The 14,292-nt window shown below is 36.7% G+C and overlaps 1 protein-coding gene across 2 annotated transcripts in view; it reads right to left on the bottom strand.

Annotated features, from left to right (window-relative positions):
- Positions 1 to 1,589: 1,589 nt before the first annotated feature.
- The window catches only part of ARFGEF2 (ARF guanine nucleotide exchange factor 2), a 36,769-nt gene continuing 24,066 nt past the window's right edge, over positions 1,590 to 14,292 (bottom strand). Inside the window, exons 24-39 of one of the 2 annotated variants that reach the window (XM_086622820.1) lie at positions 13,998 to 14,038; positions 13,744 to 13,913; positions 12,982 to 13,133; positions 12,621 to 12,793; positions 11,317 to 11,477; positions 10,374 to 10,504; positions 10,146 to 10,275; positions 9,571 to 9,706; positions 8,618 to 8,756; positions 8,484 to 8,538; positions 8,108 to 8,222; positions 7,722 to 7,852; positions 6,465 to 6,633; positions 5,952 to 6,090; positions 4,809 to 4,926; positions 1,590 to 3,180 (exon numbers count right to left, since the gene is read on the bottom strand). In XM_086622820.1, coding sequence (XP_086478946.1) covers positions 3,004 to 3,180; positions 4,809 to 4,926; positions 5,952 to 6,090; positions 6,465 to 6,633; positions 7,722 to 7,852; positions 8,108 to 8,222; positions 8,484 to 8,538; positions 8,618 to 8,756; positions 9,571 to 9,706; positions 10,146 to 10,275; positions 10,374 to 10,504; positions 11,317 to 11,477; positions 12,621 to 12,793; positions 12,982 to 13,133; positions 13,744 to 13,913; positions 13,998 to 14,038 — 2,137 coding nt within the window. In that variant the 3' untranslated portion in view covers positions 1,590 to 3,003. Of the gene's footprint in view, positions 3,181 to 4,808; positions 4,927 to 5,951; positions 6,091 to 6,464; positions 6,634 to 7,721; positions 7,853 to 8,107; positions 8,223 to 8,483; positions 8,539 to 8,617; positions 8,757 to 9,570; positions 9,707 to 10,145; positions 10,276 to 10,373; positions 10,505 to 11,316; positions 11,478 to 12,620; positions 12,794 to 12,981; positions 13,134 to 13,743; positions 13,914 to 13,997; positions 14,039 to 14,292 lie in introns of those variants that run through there. The other variant, XM_086622822.1, reaches the window with a different exon arrangement.

The raw sequence follows: 14,292 nt of genomic DNA, 5'->3' as shown, positions 1-14,292 counted from the left end.
ATCCTCCCCCTGCCTACCTACTTCCTAGAGGATTCCAAAATAAGAATAAATACCATGCAGTCTCCATATTTTTGTCATTATAGGTAAATCAGTTTATAGTTTAATTTGTTGCATAACACTACTTTACAAGTCTAAGAGGTTACTTTTTGTTACTCCACGTATTGCACAGATGTCTCAGTCTCTACCAGGATATGCTGACACAGAACCTTGTCCTCATTCATAGTTCCACTAAAGCCAGTAAAACCACCACAGGCAGATAAAGCCTATGGCAGCAGAGTCAGGACAAGATCAGAACCAGCAGTGGCTACTGCAGGAGTTCAGGCTCAGCATTTTTAGCTTCGTTAGGATGTCTATGGGTTATGATCTTTCTGACTGTACAAGGGAAACCAAACAGCTGCTGTGAACACAAGTGTTTCAGGTATCTGACTGAACATCCCATTCTTATTGCTTTAACATGTACAATCAATTTCAGAAAAGTGACAGGATTAAGGCTGTTATAATCCAATTGCATTCCAGTCCCCCTTCTCCTTCACCCACCACAGTGTCTAGGATGTTGTGATGTCACATACCTAATTTCAGCAGTTTATAAATGGTATAAATACAATAAAAGCTTTACTTAAGTAAAAGAACAGTCTCAGAACTAAGGCGGAAGGAAAAGATTGATTAAAGGCCCTTATTCTATATGCAGAGACAGTACAAACATTGCACATTACAGTAAAGAAAGCCCACAATGCAACTGTTGAGTAATTTAAGATCTGAAAATTAAGAAACTTGTTTCAAGACATGAGTTGTAAGGCTTTCAAAACTGTAAAACACAGAAAGAGCATGCAACTTGAAAAATTTTGTGTTTTGATAGTAAAGGGTATACATTCAATGAGGCAGTGACACATTCAAAATCTGAAAAAAAGTTTCAAATATTTTCTTTAGGACAATCTAGAACCAAAAGAAAAGGAATAGCCTATACTTACAGATTTAAATAGACATAAAATAAATACTTTATTTTCACTGTAATTGATGAAGTGACATTACCAGGGAATGAGCAACTACACTAAACACAAAAGGACACTTAAAAAGCAGCAAGTTAAATATCAGCATTGTTTATTTTTCAGTCTTTTCTTATTGTAAAAATAGAGCCATGTATTCCTTTCTAATAAATATCAGTGTATAGATTTCATCTAATGGGTGTTTAAAAGTTAAAGAGCCACAACCATCATTTGTTTTTCTTTGGTTAAAACTAAAAACAAAAATGTGAAAGCCTTACCCACTACTATTGACTGCAAAACTATTCCCAAACAATGCTTACATGGAACAAGCCAATTTACTGAAGAGCACCATATGAACCCTTTGGAAATAGCTCATTGAAAAGAACAACAACAACAACAAAAGATAAAAAAAGATGGGGGGGGGAATGAAAGAATCCCAACAGCTCTGAGAGTGGAAGATCCCAAGACAACTTCCACTACAGTGACCCCACCAGGAAACTCAAAAAGCAAAATAACAGGTTAAACAATATCATTCAAGTAGGTTAGTTGTTTTGGTTTCTGTTTGGTTGTTGTTTTGTTTGTGTTTTTTTTTTTGTGGAGGGTTTTTTGTTTGGTTGTTTTTGTTGTTTTGTTTGTTTGTTTGTTTTTTTAAATACTGTTATATTTTAGGTTTGCTACTATGGATAGCACAGTAGTTAATACAATACCTTTGTTTAAAGTATTTTAGGAAGTGGAACCTCTCCTCCCATCCTGCCACACTCTTCCAGCTTAGAGAAGTCTTAAAACTTGAAATTCAAATTATTTCAAAGGACAAACCTTAGTCCTGCAGTACTTCAACTGTAAACTGGTATTCTATCATGGAAGCTGTTGTCACAGAAAACAGGCATTTGGAAGAAAGGAAGAAAAACCTCTAGGGCAAGCAAAGCTGCAGTGTTAAGTAACATTTGCTTCACCGATACCTTCAAAACATGGAAACGTATTGGTAACTCTTATAGTAAATGAACCATCTTAAGTTAAATTTTGCTAGAGCAGTTTCATGGGAATTCAGTTTTCTCTTAGATCAAATTAGGAACTAATAGTTGAGAACAAAAATGATTTGCACAAAAAGACAAAACTGGAAGTTGCAGGTCTGCAGTAAAAAGAGACGGAACTCGGTATTAAGGACAGGACTTCTTGCTAAACAGACACAATTACTAAACAGATTATAGTCAAGGGTACAAAAAAAAAGGTGGCTTTATTTGTTCTAAACCGTGTTTTTAATATTACTGAATAAGCTCTGTCCATGACCTGGCAATGTATGAAAGTAAATGGAAAGTGTAAAAGCCTTTTAAAACACCTTTAACTCAAGACTAACAAGCTAAATAAAGTAGATGCTATTGTGTGCTCCTGATGTAAAACCTGCCATAAAACCAAAAATAAGTCTCAGAAAACGAAGCACTGATAATAAAAAAGGTTTTAAAAATGACTTGCTAAACAGGAGGAAAACCCTTTCCCAAATATTCTACAGGCTGTCAACTTCACAAACCGTAACACACTGCCTGGTCTAGTCATGTACACACAAAGAAAAACCCAGAATGGTCTTAGGTGGTCATTAGCCACTGCAGTATAGTTTATTGTGAACACATGTGCTAACATCACAAGGCTATACAACTATATTCGTTATTTCCAAGGGGCATAACTTCTATTGAGGAATCCAGCTGATTTAGCAGATTTAGCTGGGAGGCAAGACTGAACAATTGATAAAAGACAAGACAGACTTGATCGTAAGGATGACCAGCATTGAAACAAAGAGACTTTACATCTACTGTATTAACTCTGTAAGCAATAATTTAAATAAAACTGCTGATAGTTTTGTAGGATGGACAGAACAGGATTTTTTCCTCCTCCCCGAATGCCATTGTAGTAAGAGTAACTTGCTGCTGTGTTGATACACCAGGGTCCCATTTTTTCCCCATCCACTTCAGTTCATCTCTGGAGCAGAGCTTTATGTACAAGCTGAAGTAACCAACCCTACTTAGGGCTACCATGAAGGTAAAGTCATCCCAGTTGTCCGTATCTGCTCCTCTGTTACGCAGATTTTGAACACAACACCTATACGCAGGAAGAACTTCCGTAGCACAGCTCGAAGCTCAGGAATCAGGTCAAATTGCATGATTTCACACAAGTATGGATAATACGTTGAAGCATGTGCCCTAAACTATCAAAGAAGATATGAAAAAAGAACGTTATTCTCTATTACTATAGGAAAGCGCAGTTTTTCCACACTCATGGGTACATCAGCTTGTTAAAACACAAAGTCTTACCCGATCAAAGGTCCCCCCTGGATGGCCAAAAGGCCATCAAGTTCTGTGTCTGTTTTCTGCAGCAGCCTTAGCAGATGTCTACAGGAAACCATACACAGAGCATGCAGTTGGCATTACTTCCCTAAAACGGACTATTTTGTAGCTCAGGGATTTCTCAGGCTAGAGGTGGTATTGGGGACTGCTTGTAGAAACACCCCCCTCTGGTGTGAATTTGTCCAGTTGCTTCTCCAGACTCTTTAAAATGTCACCCACGATACATAATAAAGCCTTCCACAGCTGAAGCTAGTATGTGAAGTATTCTCCATTATGTGTGTTTTTCTTTTTTTGCCCCCACTTCAGTGACTTGCCATCTCCCAAACTCATTCGCCATCTCTTTCAGTATAAGCATTATCAGTTCTTCCCCTCTTCATACTCATAACGATGTTGTGCATCTCTAATTTTTATTTCTTTTCTGGATAAAAGATAACTGAATAAAAGTCTAACATGCATACAGTTCCATGTATGGGAACCAGTCTATATATGCCTTATTCCTGTCACACTCTCTAAACCCTTCTCCAGCTCCATTATAGGCCTTTTGATACAGGGGATCAGAACTGCAAACAGTTTTTGAGATGCAAATCTGTCAAGAATTTAACACAACAAGAAATATGTTCTGTCCTCTATTCGTTTCCTGATAATGCTCAGTATTAATTACAGGGAAAGTTAATGGAACACTTTCACCACAGAACTTTTACAACAGAAAGATACTGGGATTGTGTACTAAAGAATAGCCAAATTGCCATATTATCTACACGGAGATAAGACTATTCTCACAACACGCCACAGCCATAGAGACATCACTGAATTGCTGCTACACAGAGAAGCCAAGCCACCACTACTAACAATTTCTTAAAAATCTTGGTAAATTGCAGTAAAACATTCCCAACTACACCAAAGAGAAGTGAAATTACAGACTTTCCAATACAGAGAGAAAAAAAAAATACACCAGAAAAAAAATACACTTTAAAAAAAAAGGATGAAGTGCAATAGTATTGGAAAGTTAAAAAAAAGGCAAACTTCCAGAAGTTTCTCTGCCATGTCCTAACATAGTGAATACTTGCATTCACCTTTTCCTCAAAAGGGCTGAGATCCTGAAAAGTATTTTCTGCCATTACTGTCAAAGAACCAGAAATCCAGTTTTATAGTGGTGAAGTTTACCTCTACCATTCCTGTGCAGCTGTAATACAGTGCAAGCCCATCCTTTATTGAACACTCATTGAGCTTTCATGCAAAAGCTCTGCAGTTATTCTATCAGTATTTCTGTACAGCTGTGAATTTAATGGATGCAGTCCAATTTTTACAATGTAGAATGCTTGCAAAAAAAGGAGATGAAGCGATTGCTGTGTTTCAAGGAGAGTACACGCCATGTGAGTAAGCAAACTAGCCATCTTGAAATATGGATGACAACAAAGACGGAATTCAACAGAAGCAGAAATGAAAAATACTTGAATGTAGACAGATATGACTTCCAGCTCATTCTTACCTTTTCATCACTGATTTTCAGTGTTTTTGTTAAAAGCAACAGCAGGAGATTGGTCCAAGCTTCTCTGTGGCTTTCTGAGTTGACGGTAATAAAATATGCCAGGGCTTCACTGCATACACTGATGAGATGACACAGTTCAGACAAATGATAAAGAAAACCCATAACAAGTTTTTATAACATGCACTGTTTGTCTTCTCATAGTGTATTTTGTTTTCAAGCAAGAAGTGTTTCCATGGGAAAGTTTTCTATCACATACAACGATTTCAATTACACAAATTTGTCTCAATGATTTTTCTGTTACAGTAGTTGTTACAGCTAACTGAACTGAAATAGTTTGCATGTTGTCAACAAAGAACCATGGAGTCAGAGGTGGAAGAGTTTGATTTTCCTCATAAGCCTTCTGTAATTAAAGTGTTGTCGCCTTCAACCTGCAAACATTATTTCCTGATACTTACATTGGGGCAGCTTAGACAACAGCGACATGAAAGAGTTCTCCCTCCAAATGTAGGCTGCTTTAATAAACATCTGCAGAGCCCAGCAACATGGATTAAAGAGGGATTACTATCATATTAATAAATTGCTGTAAGACTGTCAACACGAGGAACAAGACGTACCTCTTACTATGGCTTTTTTGGGAGCGCTATTTTAATTAAAGAAGGAAACTTTTACACACTGAAAAGATTAATATGTCCATGTGTGGTGACAAATCAGAATGCTACTGAAATCCACTGCATTAGTGCCAATAGCAAGTTTAACAGTTCTTCACATTTGATTAGAGATTAGTATTCTGAAGTTTTATGTACCAACAACTCCCTTGTCAAATAAAGGGGACCCAATACCTTTTCATATTTATTTAGCATGATTTTCTACATTTACCTAAGCTCCAGATATACAACAGCTTATACAGTATTCATAAACCACCACTTTCGTAAAGAAAAGCTTATGTCAGACAAGAAGGTGCTTCATTTATTCCAAGTAGATGGTTTCCTTAATGCTGAATTAACTTTTTCCTAAAAGTGGTCATATCCCTCTCCATATACATTGCAAGCTCTGCTCAGGAACTCAAACCAGAATATTTCTATCCAAGGATGTACCCTACTGGCTGAAAACACAAACGCACCAGAATGAAGCTGATACTCTTACCTAAGCAGTCGTTGCTGTATCGCATCCCAGGAGTCTCGGCGGTTCTCATCCACATACATTCGAAAGAGTATTCTCAAGCAACAAGCCAAGCTGCTGGTCTCTTGTTTTAACAGATTGGGTTTTGATTTACCCTTGAACCCTAGAAATCAGTTACACATAAGGAGAGGGGGAACATTGACATCTGTAGTTACTAGCCAAGAGGTAAAGTTTATCAACAATACCCTCCACTAGTGAACAGTAATGATTTCTTGTCCAGATAGTATTTCCTCCTCCTTGATTTTGATAGAGACCTAATCTATTTATAAAGACATTTAACTACAGTAGTACCAAAAAAAGCAGATAACTTAGGAAACAGAATTATTCAAGTCATTAGGAAGAAGACAAGTAATGAAAGCAGGCAACACTGTCGGATTAACTGTAGAGGTTACTGCAATGGCATACTTTTGTATCTTGATAGCTAAAGCTGCTAAGTTGAGCTCAGTATCTTTAGCAAACTAGAAATAAAAGTCTCACCTGCTCTCCATAACACAGTTCGTTGTTCATAATTTGAATTAAAGGCTTTTGAAAATGAATGGGACTCTTGCAGACAATCTAGTAACTTAAAGAGGTGATGTGAAGACATATATTTATACATTCCTTGGTCTTCTGTGTCAATGTGGATATCTGCATCCAAGGCATCTCGCTAAAAGGAGGTGGGATGGGGGGGGAAGAGACGAGTGTCAGTAACAAATTGCTTTTATATAAGCTTAAGAGACTTTGATACTTCAAAGACCATATAGTACTAACTCCAGATTCAATTTTTAAGTACAAGTGAAATATTGGTGCAATGCACCACGGCAGAACAGTCCTGTCAAATATCAGAGTTGTACTCTTTTCAGTAGAATATTTTAAAAGACAGAAGTTATGATCTATACTAGTTATTGTTAAGAAAAAAAAATAACCAAGAACAACAAGGGAAGAACCTCCCTTATCAAGGCATAAAAAAGTCATAGTAATACAATATAGAACATTTCTTCTCCTCTAGGAACTGACTGAGTAGGTCTGCTGAATTCTGAAAAACATGACAACAAATCACAAAAATAGTGCAAGTTTAACTGTTGCATAGTGTAGAGATTCCCCATCTTTAGTTAATACCAAGTTTCATTAAAATTGGTCAATATTTTTAGCTAATTTCATTAGGAATATAACTATACCATCCCCAAAACACTGCCTGAAGGCACTAGCCCAAACATCTAGCTTAGGACTTTATTAAACATAGCCAAGCAAGAGCTACCTTGCACTATTTCCTAGAATCAGAATTTTCAGAGACAAAGACCTCTCCGAGGCAGGTAATGAGTTAAATCTTAACCACTAACCTTGCTAAAGTTCAACTTCTGCATCTTGTACTGTATAAACACATAGAAGCTGAGTAAAGCCTCAACTGTGGCTAAATGAAGACAGTCGGGCTAAACAACAGAAAAGAATGATCTTCCCGAAACAAACAAAAAACCATTTTTGATAAGTACGTATTCATCATAAAAACAAATGATAATAAAAACAATGGTAATATAATAATTCAACAAGCAGACTGCCAGGAAACACTGGAGGCAGTAAAAAAAATAATAATAAAAAAAAAATCACAGTTTAAGAGTAATGACACCCATGTTCAGGGTCATGCTGAGAGTCAGAAAAAGGAAGAGACTATATACTCTATTTTCTAAACACACTTTGCAGCATTCAACAGTCTGTACTTTACTGCCACAACAAAGTTATAAATAAGTCTGATGGTACCTGAGCTGCAGCCATGTGCTCAGCATCTTCCTTCTTGCTTGTGGCCGGATAGAACACTATATTATCAATGGTCTGTATCAATTCCAGCTGTACCACACACTTTATAAGGAGGCCAGCAAATAGTTTCTGGTCTAATGAAACGCAGTAACACAAGTTTCAGAAGCAACTTATGACAGTTCACTTACAATAGGCAAGCAAAGCACCACATTAGCATTTTGCTATTTAGAGATCCTGTGAATGATCTCAGAGAAAATTTCTCTGCAAGGCATAAACACAAGTTATAAAGATATACCCCAAGTTTAAGTGCCCAAAAACTTTCTCTACAGAGCTACAGGACTAAGAGTAGCTATAAAAGTTCATTTAATAAATTTGCATGTTTTCCTTACTTGTATAAGGACCACCTTTCCAGCTCTCATCTGTTGGATTTGAAAGTTGACTTTGTCCTCTTTCTGAAGCATTTTTATCCATGCTGCTTAAAGACTGGTGATCTAGGTCTAAATCCTAGAAAAGAATGAAGAACAAATCTAGCAATCCAAAACACTAACTACCAACTAGCTATCATTTTTCAGATGACTTCACTAGTCTTAGATTCAAAGGCTTCCTGCATCCATTCTTTATATCCTATTTTACAATGACACTAAATACAAGCTAATGTCAATTCCAGTGTTTGTTGTCAATTATATTTGCTACAATAAAATATTTCGAAAGCTAACCTGACACAAAACCCTTCAAGTTAGTTTGTTGCACTGAATTAAATCTTACCAAGTGTTTTTCAGCTGAATCTTCCTCCATTCCTGCAGGCCTCCACGTCAGCAAGCTTCACAAAGTAAAAAAAAAAGTAAATATTGTTGCTCTGGAATCAGGTGTTAGTATGAGAATTAAATTTATGAACTTACACATGAGGAATAGTAGTTTTGAAGATTTCTAGCATACAATTGCATGTCTGGCCCCACACTTCAGGGTTGAATTTCTGTCCGTTTAGTATTACCAGGTTTTCTAGGCAGTTTGTACCTGATCGAGCCAACTGCTCATTATCTGTGAAAGAAATGTTCTGTATTTATCAACTTCTAAAACATAAATGAAGAAATAAGCATTCTCTATTACTGCTCCATTCAACATTTTACCAATATTGTGAAATGCATGCTATCTTATCTTGAAGCATACTTATAAAGTATATTACAATAATATCAAGCTCAGGAACCTACTGCATAAAAATACCCCAGTGTTTAAAAAACAGAATTCATGAAACTGAAATCCAAACAGGGAAGACAAAGGACAGGAGAGAAGCAGAAAGGAAGCATACAGTGAGACAAAAGAAGGAAGAGCACCAAGTAGAAACTTATGATTTCCTGCAAGGTAGTCACATTCCATGCTAGCAATATGCAGGATTTCAGGCATAAGAGATGGAGCCTAAAAGAAAACACATTCTCTAGAAAGTTTTATTTATGGTTGAGAGAAGGAGGATGGGGGAGAGAAAAAAGAAAAAAAAAAATCAGAATGCATGTGTGTGTGTATATATATGAATATATATATATAAAAATATAAATATAAATGAATGAGGTATTTTATCCATGCAGCCAAACGGAGAAAGGTTGTTCCCAGAGATAAAGACAACTTTAAAAGCTTTTGCTGTCACAATAGCACCATAAACACATTATAAACACATTAACAGAAGAGCTGCCTAATTGATTAAATAGAATGATGCTTGAATATTTAAGATACTGCTTGTTACATAACATACTGTCCTAATGGTAGCTTTTATTCTTCCAAAATACAGTTAACTTTCCCCTTCTTAAGTAACGAGTACTTAAAAAACATATTGATCGAAAGATACAAGTAAATAAGCTACCTTGTTTTACACACCAGTGTAACTGTGCAAGTATGTCAGGAAGAAGGATCTCATTTAAAGCTTCGTAAAATTGTGTAAATACATCACAGATTGCATAAAGTGCGTGGTTGCATGTAGTGGTCATCCATTCAGATTTCTACGAGAAAAAAATGAAAAGTCTTTGGTTTTACATGGGTTCTTCCCTGAGGATAGCACTTGGTTTATGCATGGCTATTCAAAGCCTGTGGCCTCTGAGGAGTCGAATTTAGACAAAACCAAAACGCCTCACTACTGCAGATGTCTTGTCAGAAGCATTTAGTTGCCCACATGAATACTGTTCAGAAAACTATATATTTTCACAACAAACCCTGAATATTCTCCTTGAAAACATCCAGACAGAACAGACAGATGGGTCAGTGGATACTATGACAAGTTTGATTCATGCCACAGAATACGGCAGAATACAATAATGGATCATTAGGTTTGGGGTAGTATAGGGTAGAAACACACTGACAAGACAAACACCGTAAACTGCTGCCTTGATTGCTTGAGCTCTTGAAAATAAGAACTCAAACATTTGCTACTTTTTGTTTTACCTCTGTTTGTTGTTCAGGGAGTTTCATATTATCAAAAATCCGAAACACAATTCTGAACAGATCTTGCCACCAATGCTTTTCGAAGGTATGGCCATAACTCTTCATTATTTCAAACATCACTGTTAAGCCTCTATAAACAAACCCAAACAAATAAAGGAAAAGATGTTAAAATGCATACCTGTGATCTCTTCAATAACTGAATCAAAAAAAAAAGAAAGACTTTATTACCTTGTTCGAACATCTAATTTGCAACGATTGATGATACAAGAAAGTTCAAATAAAATGGGAAACCATCCTCTGACCCATACTCTGTCCCCAGGAGCAACATTCATGTCATCACTTGTGTATTCCCTTAATACCTTGGAGATGGGCAAGAAAAAAAAAGATTTTAAAAAAATTCTCAAAAATCTTTAAATCTGACAGATTTAGATACTACTAGGGGCACAGACAGACTTGAAAAGTTGGCTTAGTTTCTACCGTAACACTCAAACCCTGTAAAATGTAAGTATAAATCTGAGACATAACTATGTGTGAAAATACTGGAGAGAAAAAAAAAGGAAAATAAATACTTAAATCCATTTTACTTGAGTCCTGCAACTTGTAAAGCCTTTAGCAGAGGCTTGGACTTTAGGAAGTGAGTTTAACAGTGAAAGGCAACAATTATATAAATATAGGTAATAAGGAAATCTAAATTTGGCATAAGCCAGTTCTACACTCTTCCAGCATATTGAATACAGCATGCACACCTTGCAATGGTAACATGCAAGGCAATCCAACTCCAGGCTCTTTTCAGGAAAGTGGTTATTATATTAAGCATTCACACAATAGACTGATGTAGAAAAATATGCATGTATGTTACCTAGACATAAGTAGGGTGACAGAACAAGAATTACTGTTGTCCAAGTAATCCTAATACTATCGAAAAAAAAGACTATTTCATTCAGTTATTTCCAGTTTGGACTGATGAGACTTAAAATTTTTTAATTAGTCCTAGTCTCCTGCTGACATAATATCAAAATGACTCCTAATTCTGAATGAGCTTTTAATACAAACACTTGCTGCTGGGAGACTGAAGTTTGAGCCCAAAAGTTCTTTCTTAGTTACAGAATAGTCTCAGTTGAACAGTAGAAGACCGTGTAAGAACACACAAGGGTAAAATGAAAGAAGATACCTGTGGTCTTTCTGAAACATATTTTGCACAATACCGAATAAGTCTAATAGCTTCCATGCTGGTGTCCGGAAATGCAACATTACAGGCAAACTCAGAGAGACATTTTACTGCATCCTGAAATGAGTCAATTGCTGCTGGGAAGTGCTGTTGAAAAATATTTGCTGTGAAGAACAAACAAATACACTTTTAAAAATTTACTGATACTGAAACCCATAAAAAAACTGGCACTGATCTACAGATGTCAGCCATGGTACACTACTGAATGGACAAATATAAAAAGACCAGATCACCTAGATTAAACATGGTTCTCTGTCTTCCCTTGCATGCTTCCCCATTCCACTCTACCACCCAAATTTGTCAGCATCCCATTTTCTCAGGTTGGATAATTACCAATTTTACAATCTGGGATTATTTCATGGCTTCTTATATGGTTCAGTTTCCTTCCACAGCATATACAACCCAAAGCTCTTAAAATATTTTAAGAAATAATAGGAGTAAAGCTTGATGTTGGCTTCCCTGCTGTGAATGAAGCTACCTAAATTTACCTAAATTATTTAAGCCTATAAGTATTCATATTCTGTAGCAAGAGAAGAAAAATCAGTTGGATTTCAGACTGAAGGGATAGACTGAATAGGAAAGAAATCCAATCCATACAAGCTTTTGAACAAACTACAACTCCCAAGATCCATGCAATTCAAGTTAGCAAAAAAAATTTCGTTACTATTTGCATTTATTAATACTGTCCATAGCTCTTTTTCACCTGTGTTACTTAAATGTCCTGACACTACCCTCATGGGAACATTAAGAAAGCTATGATCAATATTGAAGGTCCATTTCAAAAACATTTGAGTTGGTTGTCCTCCTTTGAAAGTGGCAGCAGTACGTTGTTCAAACACACTTTCAGAGCAGGTAGGCTGTGTGAACTGAACTCTACAAGCAGTCACATATCAGAGTCACAAGCTTTACGTCTCCCGCTATATGATACTGAATCAGCATGGAAGCTCGTGAAACGTGTTCCTTAATCCAAAACAATGTATAGTGACAGATGGGGCAACATACAAACTTATTGAATCTATTCCAAACTTCCAAGTTCTATAGTCAGTTATCTACAAGTAGTTTTTACTGTCCATAGCAATCAGGAGACTTAACGGGTAACACTTAGCCACAGAGTTTAAACAGTCTGGCTGCAAGATCTTGTGTTTACTTACCTTCAAATACAAAAGGCTTATTCACATGAGCCTTTTAAACCAGAATCATAGTAACTAAGCTAATTTGGGTACTCGCATCTGTCAAGCATTACTTACTGACTATATGTGCTGTAGTCTGAAAGGCCAGCTCCACAATATTCCCATCATGGTCTGATGCTGCTTGATGAAAGACTGCAAAGATATTCTTCCAGCCTGAACGAATATTACCAGCTTGAGAGTTCACCATCTGAGCAATACAGCGTATGACCATGTCCCGGATAGTTGGAGATCTTAAAAAAAAAAACAACCAAAAACAACAAACAAAACCACAAACACACAAAACCAGAAAGTAAGACTTTCACAAGTGGCACAATTTTACACTGTGCCACTTCCATGCACACGACAAACTAACCCACACCAAGTAACATCTTTAAGTGGTATTTAAGCAAGGTAACACAGAAATTGCAGTGTATCACACCTGTTTTTCTTCATAATATGCTCAAAAGGCCTTAGGAAGTCCTTCTGGAAGCGGAAGTTGGCCAACTCTCCCTTCTCAAGAAATTTCATTGACAGCTGCCTTAATGAGTCTACAGCAAAGATGGCAACATCTTCATTAGGGTTACATCCAACCTAGAAGAAAAGCATATTTTCAAACGCTTACCAGCTAATGTATCACTTATATGAGTAATAAATTCATCATTCGAGTTTCATGTCAGTCCACTAAAGATCACTAGTATGTTCTAGTTTTCAGATATTTAGAACACAGGGGATGGCTTTCTCAGTCATTTCATCCAACTAAAAAGACCCATGGATTTTGCATGCAACAATTGCAGAACTATAATAGCCAGCTAGAAACAAACAAACAAAATCTTAGGTTAGCAAAACCCCAACCAAAAATGGTCTAGTTTCCTAAGGAAAATAACTTTGTTGATCCAGGATCATCTGTATGTATTCCAGAGGAAAACTAACTTGGCATTTGATCAGAAGGATAAGACAATGGCATAAAGATAAACTACAAATACAAAATTATATGATGAAGTGATTAAGGATCATTCACATACACATTGCCATTTCTATTTACACACTTCAGATTTTTATATAGGTGCTTCCTTTAGGTGCCTTTAATGGATTTTTTTTTTTCCAATATCACAACCTACACCACTAAGAACATAAAAAGCAGCAGCTGATTAAAGAAGTCCTGCTATTCCCGTACGTTCTGTAACTCGATCTAAAAAGCTACCTTATTGAAGTGATCTCCAATCACGTGCCAAATCCTTGACCACTGAAGCCTTATCCGATTCATGTTGTAATATGATATCTCCACTATCTTCTGCAGGCTGAACATGCGTGGATGGTGTGGGGAAGCCAGTTCATCCATGGAAACAGCACACAGCCATCGGACAAAGTCAACTGAACATTAAAACACACTACTGTAAGTTCAGGATGTTACATCACAAGCGTTCCTGTAATACACTAAATGGTCAGGATACTTACCTATTGCATTTCCATCCAGCCTAGTTGATCCTGTAAATATCCTATGGAACAAATAAATGAGTTGCAGTTTTAGCTGCGCATCCACAAGAGTCAATCACATCTTAGTGCTGTAGGCAAACGTCAGCACATCTCCTGGTGGTACTTTACAATCCTCCATGCCATGAACTCTGCAACTGTTTTTTTCCTTGGCAGCAGTTCATGATGTTCTCCTAGTCTAAGCATTCTCTTCCCTGCTGCAAGTCAGTCTACTATGCTCCTTCCCCATTGCAGGAAACAGGCACAGACTCACATTTTA

The sequence above is a fragment of the Tauraco erythrolophus genome, chromosome 18 (assembly GCF_009769465.1).
Source record: "Tauraco erythrolophus isolate bTauEry1 chromosome 18, bTauEry1.pri, whole genome shotgun sequence".
In the NCBI taxonomy this organism is placed as follows: domain Eukaryota; kingdom Metazoa; phylum Chordata; class Aves; order Musophagiformes; family Musophagidae; genus Tauraco; species Tauraco erythrolophus.
This window is presented reverse-complemented; position numbering and strand designations above follow the sequence as displayed.